Source organism: Macrobrachium nipponense, chromosome 20 (genome assembly GCF_015104395.2).
Source record: "Macrobrachium nipponense isolate FS-2020 chromosome 20, ASM1510439v2, whole genome shotgun sequence".
Taxonomy (NCBI): Eukaryota; Metazoa; Arthropoda; class Malacostraca; order Decapoda; family Palaemonidae; genus Macrobrachium; species Macrobrachium nipponense.
Window position 1 is genome coordinate 59656387 of NC_061089.1, and position 14082 is coordinate 59670468.

At 40.7% G+C, this 14082-nt stretch overlaps 1 protein-coding gene across 1 annotated transcript in view; it reads left to right on the top strand.

The window, feature by feature from the left end:
- Positions 1-12583, top strand: part of LOC135226395 (uncharacterized) — a 65654-nt gene extending 53071 nt beyond the window's left edge. The window contains exons 2-3 of the mRNA XM_064265882.1: positions 3424-3566; positions 12002-12583. Coding sequence (XP_064121952.1) covers positions 3424-3566; positions 12002-12007 — 149 coding nt within the window. The 3' untranslated portion in view covers positions 12008-12583. The remainder of the gene's footprint in view (positions 1-3423; positions 3567-12001) is intronic.
- The last annotated feature ends 1499 nt before the right edge of the window (positions 12584-14082 follow it).

Below are 14082 nucleotides of genomic sequence, written 5' to 3' on the forward strand. Positions count from 1 at the left end.
GTAAGATTACCCACTGCCCCTGTACTAATCCCCACTATACCATCTTGGAGCACTGTAAATTATAGGAGGAGACAGAAATGTATCCGAACCCAACCTAAGATGCCCCAGTCTCCCAGTCTTTGTCAGGATTAGGGGTTGTTACCTTTATGGACCTGCCCCATCATACTTTGAGCACCATAATTTTTAGACACCAAATATAAGTATACATAGATAGGCTTATATTCATATTTGTTCATCCATTGTATTAATGTCTTCATATGGTTGTGTTTTCCTTCAAAGGTCTGTTCTTACTATAGGTTTCAGTCATGCTTGTCAAATAGGCTTAGGCCAGTATAGCTTTGCTGGAAGGACATTGGATAGGATAGGCTTATTTGCTTTGCTGTCACAAATTTATGCCTAAGGGTGGGCAAGGTATAACACGATCCCTAAGATGGCGTTGCTAGGCTAGGATATAAGGATGCTTTACTATGAGATTCAGGGCTTCTGTAACACGGTTTTTTGGCAATAACTTTTTATCGATGCATTTCATAGATATAACGCTTATTCAGCATACACATTATATCTACACATAAATTTTGACTGTATTCTGCATTACGTAGGTTGAATAAATTTGGTACTTATAATGTAAAAGTGACTTTTTTTTAAGACGGGCCAACTTACTCAGAGATAACGCTTCGAACGCTCTCGTTACGTAACTTATGACAGCATTTCTTCCCTCTTTCTCGATGGATGATTGGCTATACGTAACGAAGGCTTTACCTCTGGCAACAATGACAAAAATTTTAATACAAGCAAAGCAGTACACCTTTATGAACTCTGAATCCTCTCCACTCATAATTGTCATAATGAACAAACCAACAAAATATGTTAATAAATACAAAAACACTTCGATTATTAGTCTAACTCCCAAAATAAGTGCCCTAAGAAATTATAATCTACTTTATAGGTCACAATCAGATTGACAAGATGTAGGGAATAGTTGGTAATTTTTCAAAAGACAAAGTAGACAAGCTGATTTGATAACTGCTGTATCAATGTCAAGAGCAATTTTTATTTATTTACGGCTATCTACCTATTTACTAAAAAAAAAAAAAAAAATGGTACCGTATTTTGGCTTTAAACCTTCACCAGTAATTATCGTCAGAATGATGACTTCATGAGGCTCCACCCACTTTGGCCTCGTTATAATTCAGGATAACAATGAAGGCTATCATGGACACTGTTGTATTAGAAAATTTAACTTCTGGCTATAAAAACGCATTTCTCGAGTAGTAGTTGTAAGAAGTGCTAAATGATCCTCAGGGATCCCAGCAGTTGGCCTAAACGTTTAATTTATGTATATTTCTGCTATTAATAATTTTGCGGCACTACTGCTACAGTAGTATTACTACGCTAGCACAGATACCCCACCCACATCTATGTATCGTTCCGCCATTCATAAAGTCTTTATATCCACCATGGTCATACAGACTAAAGAAGAAGAAAATAAATTATATCGGATGATCCGTTGGTCTGCTGGAGATTTTAGCACATATAAGCTTGTATTTACTTTGGATAAAAATCTTATTTTAACAAAAATAGTTATATAAAGACTGTTTACATACAATCTCTCTCTTTCGCTCTCTCTCTTGGTGGCATAGTGAATAGTTAATGGAAATGTTCAAAATCCTGAATGGCATTACAATTATTATAATTACGTTACTCTAAATACAAATCAGACCATAAACATTGGATTTAATCTAGAAACTGAATAATTACCTATTCAGGCTATAGTAAGTATGGCCACGGCCTTTCTCTTGACTGTATAAAGTTACAAGTCGTAAGACAAATGCAGTTTTGCAACTACTGGGACAATTCCAAATCCTGTTGGCCATTCTTGACTACTATGGGTTTCAGAGCCGATGGAATAAGGTGAATGGGTTTCTGTCTGGTGGATGGGCGGGTCAACATTTCGTAAAACGATGTTTACCTTGCTTACGTAATGAATGTTTTTCGACTCTTGGCTCGCAATCATTGGCCATGGCGTCGGCTAGATCGTTTTTACTCTATAAAAATTAAAAGTATCGGGTTTAGGTTTTTGATAATGCAGACAAAATTTGTGTGTAGTTGTAAAATATACATATGTCAACTTTCAGCTACATCCGATGTTTTGATAAGGAGCAAAATCCAAAAAACCATGTTACAGAGGCCCTGAATTTCATAGTAGGTTAATTTACCCAGTGAAATATAGAAGGATAATAATAAGAGTGACTGGGGGATTGAACACCTTGTAGACATACTCTGGTCAAGTTATGCCATTAAAACTAATGTCCTAGCAATTATAGGATAAATTCACTTCTTGCTCAATTCATAAACAAAAGTGAACTGTGACACACAAATAGTCAGAAATGCATGAATCACAATTTCAAAGTTGGAAAACTTCATTATTTATGTGTGTAGGCTAATCAGTAAAAATATATATATACCATGTAAAATACATACCAAAGTCTGAAGATGTGGATAGCACAGTTACTGAGATGCAACGTAATAACCTCGCCTACCAAAACTAAACCGAACGTAGGGGCCAGCTACTACCTGGTTGGGGTACTTAGAGCACTGTAAATTATAGGAAATACAGAACTGTATCCAAACCTAACCTTAAACGCCCAGTTGTGTCTGTATATTAGGGGACTCTTGGATCCTTGTACCTGCCCCACCTTACTTAGAGCACCATAAATTTTTAGACACTAAATATAAGTACATAGACTTACACTCATCATATATCTTTTTCCTCCATTGTATTTTGAGATGAGAACTCATTTTTACTTTGTTCCAAATGTTAGGGGCCATTTACCATTACTAGTAGTATGCTGTTGGTGAGCCTTTTTTTTATACATTTCAATGCAGCCATTTGTGTCAATTGGTGAAGGTGGCAGTGTTGGTGATTATGATGTTGAACATGATTTAAACTGTAACACTCCTCCCTTAATCATTTTTTCCAAAATCCATTTTACGGATCTTTTCAGATCTATTATTCTAACTTTTATTCATATTTTCATATCAGAGGTGGCATTTGTGTTTTGTACAACATTATCACACCAGTAAGTAAACTTGTGGATGTGTAATATCTTCGCTGATGCCAACTGGGTAAAAAATACTTTTCCAGTTTCAGTTTATATTGCCTACTTTAATGCTGTTCATGTATTTCCCCAAAATTGACTCATTTCTTCATCTATGTTTCCTCTTGTCAATCATCTCATCTGCAGTTTTGGTGCATTGTTTTCATATCTCCAATGCAGTAGTTGAATGTGTGGTTACATACATTTTGTAATACAGTATACTATGAATGCAAATGAGGCAATTAGGCTTTCTATTAACAGGTGTACAGTAAGTTACTCATTATTTTTAGAATTACTTAATATTTACTTGAAATTTTAATTTCAGGACAAGCAACTGAAGATTCTGAAGATGATGAACTGGGTCTTGGTCCTCCCAGCGGATTAAAACCAGATGCTATTTTAAGGCTGTTTTATGTGTTGTTGTGTAGGAGTTGTTGTACTTATATACATTCTCATCAAATTTTTAAGGTAAGATAAGTAAAGGTACGTTTTTAGGGTTTATTTGCTCTTGAATATTATACAGTGCAGTATCTACATACGTAATTGCAAACTAATTTTACAAGTTATGTCAGTTTGAAAAATTCACTATCCAAAGTGGAACTTTGTCTTTTATTCCTATTTGCCAATTTGTACAAATGTTGAAACAGATCTAACCCAGGGCTCTGTGAGTGAGTGGCAATTTGGTTACTGGGTATACTATGGATTTAAAATTTTCTGGTTTTTATTGATAAAATGTGAAAAGAAGTTTGGGGTAAAATGGGTGTGATATTAATGCCATACGTATAGGGTCTTTGGAAATTGATTAAAGATGTTTCTTCCTGCAATAGTATTTAATTTTCATGTCTTTAGCAGGTCTAAAAAATATGTAGCATAATGAAATGACCTGAATGGGCACAGTGTTTCTTGCCTCCTGTGCAGTGTACTATAGGGATCTGAATGACATTCGTTGCCTTTGTAACCACATTCTATACTATACGTACAAAAAAACTTTATTTGCAATATTAGACTTTTTCATTGTCTCAGGCTTTGCTGTAAGGACTAAGTTGCCAGGAAAATGTGATGATGACATGAATAACTGCAAAGAACTGAGTTCATTTAATACTGGAGTTTGGGTCACTGCTATCAGCTCTTTGATTTGTTTGATTTGTGGCAGTGAACTGGTGTAGCCAAAATAATCAAAGTGAATAATTTACGTGATTTGCAATAAAGTTAGTAATGGATGTTCAGTGTGTTTCTTTATAGAGGTACTATTATAGAATTACAAACTTCTTTAAGCTCACAAGCTTTTGATGACCTTATTGTGTTGTCTGGTAACTGTACTTGAAATTATTAAAGAAATATTGTTACAGAATACGTAATGCTGTTTTGTGTAGTGTTGAATGGTGTTTAAAAGTTTATAAAATTTTTCTTTCACAAAAGAAGAAAACTGCCAATGAATTAGTATATATTTTTAAAATTACTGTATTTTAAGGGACAGGAAATTTTGACATAACTTCAATCATGGGAAGTAAAGCTATTTAGAATATGAACTAACTATGTACATAGCTACTGTATAAGGAAAAATGAAACTGTAAAATGTAACTACTATATACTACAGCAAAAAAAAAAAATTGCAGTTCTCTTTTTCTGTTGCGAGTGTATCGTTTGCTTGAAAATACCTTCAAAGAAAGGCAAAAGATCTGGACTCTGCTGTTTCTCTCTTAATTTGGCTGTATAATCAATTTGAATATGAATTATACAGTCTATGGAGAGTCCATTAAGATGCCACAAATTACATAGAAAAGCTGTAGATTTTTCCAGGAATTTACTCCTCTTGCAGATAATTAATGTGTATACTCTCAGATAGCTTCGAATCTCTTGATAATGTATCATGTATGTATATTTTTTTTTAACATTTGAGGTACTATACTGTTTTATACATTCAACTTCCCTGCCAGATATATACTTAGCTATAGACTCCGTCGTCTCCGACAGAATTTCAAATTTCGCGGCACACGCTACCGGTAGGTCAGGTGATCTACCGCCCTGCCCTGGTGGCAGGACTAGGAACCCATTCCCGTTTTCTAATCAGAAATTCTTCTGTCGCCGAACCATCAACATTGTTGTTGGTTCCTCTCGATTGGTTTTTCTTTTTTCACCGGCAATTGATCTTCTTGACCGACTTTTGGTGACGTATCTGGATTGTTGGATTGGCATACGCTTTTGTGGACTGTTTTGTGGACTTGATTTTGGAATTTTCTTTAATAATGTCTGACTCTGGAATGGTTGTGAGACGTTGTGTGAATGTAGGCTGTAAGGTGAGGTTGCCGAAAGCTTCGGTAGACCCTCACACGGTATGCAAGGGTTGCAGGAAGTATGAATGTTCTTTTACTAATACTTGTAAGGAATGTGAGAACTTGAGTGAGAACGAATGGAAGAATCTAACTAATTATTTAAAAAAGTTAGAGAGAGAAAGAGTGAGGAAGGCTTCTCATAGAAGTTTAAGTAGTTCTAGATCTGAACTAATTCCAAGCTTGGGATCTTCCCCAAGGGTAAGTATTGCTACTTCTCCTTCCATTGCAGCCCCTTCTCCTATTGCAGAACCTGTAGATCCAGCAAAAGAACTTGCGGATCTAAAAGCAGCCTTCAAGTTGATGGAAAACAAAATGGCTGCCATACAAGGTAAGGCTAGTGATTTTTCAGTGACAGTGATATGATGTCCCCAGTGTAGTGGAGGGGGCATCTGGTCGGCTCAGCAACGCTCCTAGTCTAGACCTCTTCCAAGTCACATGCCCAGAGGAAGGAAGGAATGTCGAAAGCCGAAAGGAGGTTGTGGAGCCCAATCCCCCCACCGATCAGGTGTCCCTTCGGCGTTTCTGTGACACCCAGACTGCCAAGGATCGCTATTGTAAAAGCGTCCTGTGTGAGTGTTTTTCGTCGTCGGGATCTTCATCTACCGGACGTGATTGGAGAGATTCAGATCGATCTCGGCTCTCAAGAGGAGTTGGAAGGCTCCGACTATTGATTCGAGCCCAGAAAACTTCCCTGAGGAGTCTCCCTCGGGAGTGAAGAAGGCAAGGAGAGCCATTCTTTCAACCAGAGTGAGAAGGAGGCAGGAGGTGGAGGCTATGGACTCCTCCCCTCCTCCTCCCCTCCTCCTCCCGAAGAGGATAAAGAGGAGGCTACGAAGAAGATTCATGATGGCGATGCAAGAACAGATTTCGTCTTTTGTAGGAGTTCTGTCAAAGGAGCCTCCTAGAAGGAAAGACACTTCCCTTCCTATCAAAAGATCCTCCAGACGTATGGAGGTATCTGCCGCCAGGATCGATACTCCTACTCGAGGTGAGGTTTCGGTACGAACCTGGATGAACCGATCAGACGTCTGGCACCGGCCAGGAGTGAGAGTCACCCAGGAGGCAGGAGCCAAGAGCCCAGGAGTGAGGAGTCAACCAGGAGGCAGGAGCCCAGAGGCAGGAGTGTAGAGGCATCCAGGCAGGGGAGGCAGGGAGCCAGGAGGCAAGAGCCAGAGGCAAGAGGCAGGAGGCAGGAGTCAAGAGGCAGGAGCCAGGAGCCAAGAGGCAGGAGTCAGGAGGCAAGGAGCCAGGAGTCCGGAGAGGTCAGGAGCAGGAGTCCGGAGTCAGAGGCAGGAGGTTCAGGAGTCAGGAGTCATGAGGCAGGAGTAGGTCAGGAGGCAAGAGTCAATGAGCCAGGAGGCAAGAGTCGGGGACTCGTTCCTGGAAGTTTAGACTCTCTCCAAATAGGAGCTCCTCTTCCATTTCAGACATAGGGAGGTCTTGGAAGGACTCTCCCTCCAAACGTGAACTTTCTCCTTCGTCTGATCGAGGGTGGAGACGAGTTGTCTGATGACGAACCTCCTGCTTAATGAGGGACTATCTAGTTATAAAGTCTTAGCCTTCATTATTACTTCAAGAATTTGGAGATTCTCTTAGATCCGGCGGCTCCTCCTTCTCCTCGTTCTCTCTTCTTTTCGAGCTCGGCTACGGCAAAATCTTCGGCCTTTTTGAAAATGAAGCCTGCAATATCTATGAAGAAGGCACTCCATTCTTTAGATTCTTGGGATGGACAAGAAGAAGGAGTTAGGAAAGACGTATTCTGCATGCCTCCTTCCAAATTACATGGAAAGAGAGGTATTTGGTATGGGACAGGAGGAGACTATGGGTCTTTTCTCTACCTGCCTCTGCAGATGCCGACTTTTCCAATTTAGTGGAGGCCTCTAGACGTCACTCCTTAGGATCGGTCAGAGCGACGTGGAGCACTTCAGAGTTGAACCACTTTTCTAAAGGGACTTTTTTGTGCACTTTAGAGGTGTTCAACTTTCTGGATTGGTCACTCGGAGTTCTGGCCAACAAATCTAAGGATCCGGAGTTTCTTGTTAAAAACCCAGAGATTCTCCATAGCGTCCTGTCCTGCATGGACAAGCAGTACAGGACGGTTCGGGTGAAGTGGCTTCCCTTTTTGGTGCTGGTCTCCTGAAAAAGAGATCAGTTTATGGATCCCTATTATCGAAAGGGTTTCTCCGAGCCAGAGGACTGCCTTATTGTTCGCCCCTCTATCGGATCATCTGTTTCCTTCTCAGTTGGTGAAGGATATATCTCGCTCGCTAACTGAGAAGGCGACGGACAAGAACCTACTAAAACGCCAACTTCCAAGAAAGTACGCCCTTGTTAGTGTCGACGATTTAAGAAGGGGGAACTTCTCGTCCTCCTCAGCAGCCCTTTCGTGGAGGTACAGCGGCTCGTCCCCCTGCCAGAAAGAAGAGCTCTGATAAGAGAGGAAGGTCTTCATTTAGGTCCCTTCAAAGAAATCCAAGTGACTTGTTGCTCCTTCAAGCACCAGTGGGCGCCAGACTCCTGAACTTTGCAGGAGTATGGGCAAAAAGGGGAGCCGACCCTTGGTCAGTGTCGGTCCTAAAGAAGGGATATGTAATCCCCTTCGACAACAGCCCTCCCCTAACATCTACGCCTCGGAACTGTCAGCGAGGTACAGAGGACCCGGTAATGAGAAAGACTCTCCTTCAAATGGTGGAGCAAATGTGGGAAAAAGAGGCCATCGAGCTTGTGCAGGATCCACACTCCCCGGGATTTTACAATCGCCTTTTTCTAGTACCAAAGGCATCGGGGGGTGGAGGCCAGTTCTGGACGTAAGCGCTCTGAATCGCTTTGTTCAGAAAAAGAAGTTTCGCATGGAAACGTCCGCCTCTGTAATGTCGGCTCTTCCGTCCAGGAGATTGGATGGTCTCTCTGGACTTGCAAGACGCATATTTCCACGTTCCCATTCACCATTTGTCAAAGAAATATCTTCGTTTTGTAATAGGAGACAAGATCTTTCAGTTCAGGGCTCTGTGCTTCGGTCTGTCTACAGCTCCACAAGTATTCACCAACCTGATGGCGAATGTGGCAAGATGGCTTCACCTAGAGGGAATAAACATCTCCCTCTACTTGTGGACGACTGGCTGATCAGGGCCAAGTCGGAGATTCAGTGCTTGGAGGACTTATCAGTAACAAGGGAACATGATAGATTCGCTAGGAATTGCTCATCAACCTCGAGAAGTCACAGCTGATCCCCAGCCAGAACTTGGTCTATCTGGGGATTCAGATGGATTCTCGGGGTTTTCGAGTATATCCTTCGCGAGAAAGAATCACTCGAGGTTGTCGAGAATCTCGAGCTTCTTAGAGAAAAGAAAGAAACAGCTCAGCGAGGGATTACCTGAGCCTTTTAGGAACCCTGTCCTCACTGGAAAAGTTCTTCTCTCTGGGGAGACTTCACCTTCGCCCTCTTCAGTTTTTCCTCAAAGAGGTGTGGAGTTGGAAGACGGGACAACTCTCGGACATCTTCCAACTTCCACAAGAGGTAAAGATCATTTGAAGTGGTGGATCCCTCCTCTTCAAAGAACGAGGGCGTATCGCTTGCCCTGCAGAACCCAGACCAAGTGTTATTTACCGACGCTTCGGAGTCAGGGGATGGGGAGCGACGCTAGGAGCAAGGGAAGTGTCAGCACCTGGACAAAGGAACAGGTGTCCTGGCACATCAATTGCAAGGAACTTGTGGCCATACACCTAGCCTTAAAGTTCTTCGAAGAGATAGTCAGAGACGGGGTGATACAGATAAACTCGGACAACACCACGGCTCTGGCTTTACATACGCAAGCAAGGAGGCACGCACTCTTTCTCTCTATCAGTTAACCAAGACACCTGTTAACCTGGACGGAGAAAGAGGCATAACTCTCCTCACAAGTTTGTTCAAGGGATCAAGAATGTGAGAGCGGACAGACTGAGCAGGAGGAATCAGGTCCTTCCCACAGAATGGACTCTACACGAAGAAGTGTGTCGAAGTCTTTGGTCCCTGTGGGGGAGACCTCACATAGACCTGTTTGCGACGTTCCTCTCCAAAAGAATAGAGATCTTTTGCTCTCTAGTGGAAGATCGAGAGCCTTCACAATAGACGCGTTTCTCATGGATTGGTCGGGTGTGGACGCATACGCCCTTTCCCCCGTCAAGATCCTGGGGGAAGTGCTCAGGAAGTTCGTAGCTTCGAAGAGCACGAAGTTGACGCTAATAGCCCCATTTTTGGCCAGCCCAGGAATGGTTCACGGAAGGTACTGGAGTGGATAGTGGACTTCCCAGATCGCTTCCAAAACAGACCAGATCTACTCAGACACCCCACTTCGAGAGGTTTCATCACAACCTCCCAGTCTCGCTCTGACTGCCTTTCGACTATCCGAAAGACTTGTCAGAGCGAGGGGGCTTTTCTCGCAAGGCTGCGGGCTCTATCGCTAGAGCCCGCAGAGCTTCGACGAGAAGATATACCAGTCAAAGTGGGAAGTCTTAGGAGGTGGTGTAAGGGTCAGAAGCTGTCCTCCTCAGTACTCTATAGTGAATATTGCCGATTTCCTCCTCTTTCTGAGAGAGGAATCACACCTATCTGTCTCAACAATAAAGGGATACAGAAGCATGCTGTCTTGCATATTTAGGAATCGAGGCCTAGACATTGCAACAACAAAGATCTACACGATCTAATTAGATCTTTTGAGACTTCTAAGGCAGCTACTCCTAGAACACCTAGTTGGAATCTAGACGTGGTCCTGAAATTCCTTTCATCGGATAAATTCGAGCCTTTACATCTGGCTTCCTTCCGCGACGTCACTAGGAAATGCTTGTTCCTGGTGGCTCTCGCTACAGCCAAGAGGACGAGCGAATTGCACGCTCTGGATTCCACGGTGGGGTTCAAAGGAGATGCTGCCATCTGTTCTTTCCAGACAATGTTCTGGCAAAGAACGAAAACCTGTCAAAACCGTGGCCCAGAAGTTTTGAGGTAAAAGGCCTATCTAACCTTGTAGGCAGAGAGATAGAGAGATCTCTCTGTCCAGTGAGAGCTCTTAAATATTATTTAGAGAGGAAGAGACAGATGGGAGCTTGTCAACAAGGTCTTTGGTGTGCGGTGAAGAACCCCAAAAAGACTCATGTCCAAGAACGCCTTGGCTTTCTTTGTGAGAAGCGTTATTACGGACGCTCACAAGAACTGCTCGGAGGAATCCTTCGGTCTTCTAAAGGTCAAGACTCATGAAGTGAGGGCAGTAGCAACGTCTTTGGCGTTCCAAAAGAATATGTCTCTAAAGAATATCATTGAGACTACATATTGGAGGTGCAATTCAGTGTTTGCATCTCATTATCTGAAGGATGTGAGAGTGACCTATGAGAAGTGCTTCTCGCTAGGTCCTTTTGTATCAGCAGATACAGTACTGGGTCTTGGAGCAAAGACTGATCCTTAATTTTGTGTTTTTATCGTACATAAACCCTCTTGTCAGATATGTGCTTGGTTTTCTATTAGCAAGCTCACTAATGTCGCACGGGAGCATAGTGTCATTGCTGGTAGGGGGGGAGCAAGGGTATGTATGGCTAGTAGGGGAGTACAAAATTTTTTTTTTTGGTTTTTTTTTGTATATTTGTATTTGACAGTGTTAATTATTGTTTCGAGTTTTTGGTTGTTTGTAAAGGGAGTTCGGGGATAAAATAATTTCCTTACAATCTTAGAACTAACATGGAGGTTTAGGATCAGGTGATCGGGATCGGTTTTGTGCTCCTTGAACAAGGTGTATTGTCATGTTAGTGGAATAGCACCCAATGACAAAGGCTTAGGCTCTGCCGAGTAAGTGGATAAGACCCCATTGGCAGGACCCACAAGAACTCTTAGCCATAGATCAATATCTCGCTGAGGCTCTTGAGGCTAAGCAGACTCCAAGGCAGTAGCCACGAAGTCTTCAGCCTAATAAGGTAGGAACCAAGGTTTATTAATACCTACAACATATGTTGTTTACCTGTCTATTTCAGTAGTTAGCTGTCTCTTACCCACCACCAATGGGTGCTAATCAGCTAAGTATATATCTGGCAGGGAAGTTGAATGTATAAAAATGATATTGTCATGTTACAATAAAGTTTTATACATACTTACCTGACAGATATATACGATTAATGGCCCACCCAGCCTCCCCGCAGGAGACAGGTGGAAGAGAAGAATTCTGATTAGAAAACGGGAATGGTTCCTAGTCCTGCCACCCAGGGCAGGGCGGTAGATCACCTGACCTACCGGTAGCGTGTGCCGCGAAATTTGAAATTCTGTCGGAGACGACGGAGTCTATAGCTAAGTATATATCTGTCAGGTAAGTATGTATAAAACTTTATTGTAACATGACAATATCATTTTTTGTGAATCTATTTATTATAAAATAGTATACTCAAAGTGGACTCATAGTTTTCTTAATTACTGTTAGTGATATAATGGACGAAAGGAACATAATACGAGTATACGTAATTCTTTGAAAGTTTTTCTTTATTTCAATAATTATTATGCTAAGACTTTCATCTAGAGCTCTGTTTTTATTTTTAATAATACACTCTACTTTCCAGGTTTAGGAGAAAACGAGCTACAAGAAAATATCGTGTCCTGTCACACACAGATGAGCAGGAAATGTTTCCTCTAGCTGCAGATGATGGTGATGATGAAGAAATATTTAATGCAGCAGATCATCAGACTCTTAAATGAATCTCCATTGTTGTTAATTTATTGATTATTTTTATTCACTGTATGCTGTCTACTATGTATATAGTGTACTGTATGATTAGTGTTCTTTTTGAAGTTTGATATGCAATGAACTTTTGTGTGATCCTGTTATTAAGATGGATATAATTGTTACAGTTTTCCAGTCTCATTGTAATGATCCTGATTTGTACTATTTTCTTTTATTTGTGATGAGTGATACAATTTCCGATTTTGATTTTCATTTGTAATTATAAAATGGAAATAATTCTGCCTTATTCAGCTTTGGGAGTGAAAGACTGGTGGAAGGAAGACTTGTGTATACTTGCTAAACTGCTTATGTGTTTGTCAGCTTGCAGTAAGGCTTGAGTTAATTGTTCTTCCATATAATGTAAACTATCTCATAGTGGAACTTGTTGTTTATCCTAATATACATAAGATACAAATACTAAGATGGTTTTTTTTTCAATACACGTAACACGATCCAGTTAATTACATTCCTTTTCCATTACATATACAAATTTAGTATGTATTTTGGCATGTACCTATTAATTTGAACCATGATTGAAGAATAGAGGGTAAATCTAATAAATATACCCTAGGTTATGCAAAAATCATGAGGTTCACAGATCTATTACTATATGGCAGTAATATGTCAGACCTAGTTAATCCAGAAAGGTAAAACAAAAGTTTTATGTGGATTGCAGGGTGCAGTCTCATCCGTTATGATTACAAGCAAGCACCATATTTACTGAATTACACTTTTGCTTGCTCATCTGCCCATTCCATAAAGAAACTACCCCACTTGTTGTTTGCTGAATGCACTGAAAATATGTGAGGAATGCCCTATTTGCTAGTTGTTATAAGCAGTTTTCTTATGATTACTTTATTCAGCTTTCATTAAAGGGTTGACTCATTGTCAGTCTATCCAGGTGGCCTTAGCTAATCACTAAGCACACGTGTGGAAAGTTTTAACAACTTTTAGCTTACCTTACTGCAAATATCTAAGTATTTAAGAAATATTAAAAATCATTGCAGATTCTCCCGAAACCCCAAGTTTCATCTGTAATGCCTTTTTTTTTTTCAACTCTAACTTTGTCCCAATCCCATTTTTTACCCTCATCTTTGAACAGATATTTGGCCAGTACTTTGAGAGCCTAGAAATTTAACTGACTATAGTCTATTATTTTTAACCTGGCAAGCTTGCACATAGCTGCTTGCCAATGATTGGATGAATGTCCTATTGTCCGAATCTCACAGTTTCTGTCATAGAGCGAGTTAAGAACTAAGTTATGTGATGTTGTGTAAATACCATGTGTATTAAATGTAAGTATTAAGAACTTGCATACCAAATTATTATAGCTGTATTTAACAGTTATGAAACAATTACTGAAGCCGTTGATTATAAATATATTTAAAACTCAGGAACTTTAATGTTTAATTTTTAGCGCAAAATCATGCTATTAGTGTTTTGGAAATGACCAAAACGTTTTATTGTACATTGGTGAAGGTTTTGTAACGCCTAAGAACAAAAAAGCTATCGTAGAAATTTAAGCTTCCCGGAAAAGTTGAGGAGGTGGAGTTGTGGGAGGAAAAGCCACAAGGTTGATGTACTCTCAGCGGGAGGTTCAAATCTGGGTTGTAGTACTCTGGTGTTCCTGAAATAATCATTAAGAAGTTGGTATATCATGATGCTCATTTTTTACGTGTGAAAACTACAGCACACTGAATGTCATTAATATTTTAGGATATGTACTGATCCATCTTCATTAGTCCAGCACTTCTCGACAGTGAGGTTCTGGTTCACCCAAGTCTCGTCCACAAATACCTCCGGTTGGACTCTTGATTTCTTTTCAGTTCTCTCTCTTCATGAGTATCTTCCTTATGCGGGTGAGTTTCTTACACCTAAAACCATGATTCCTGTCTATTTTGTAGAGGGAACTTCTTGAGC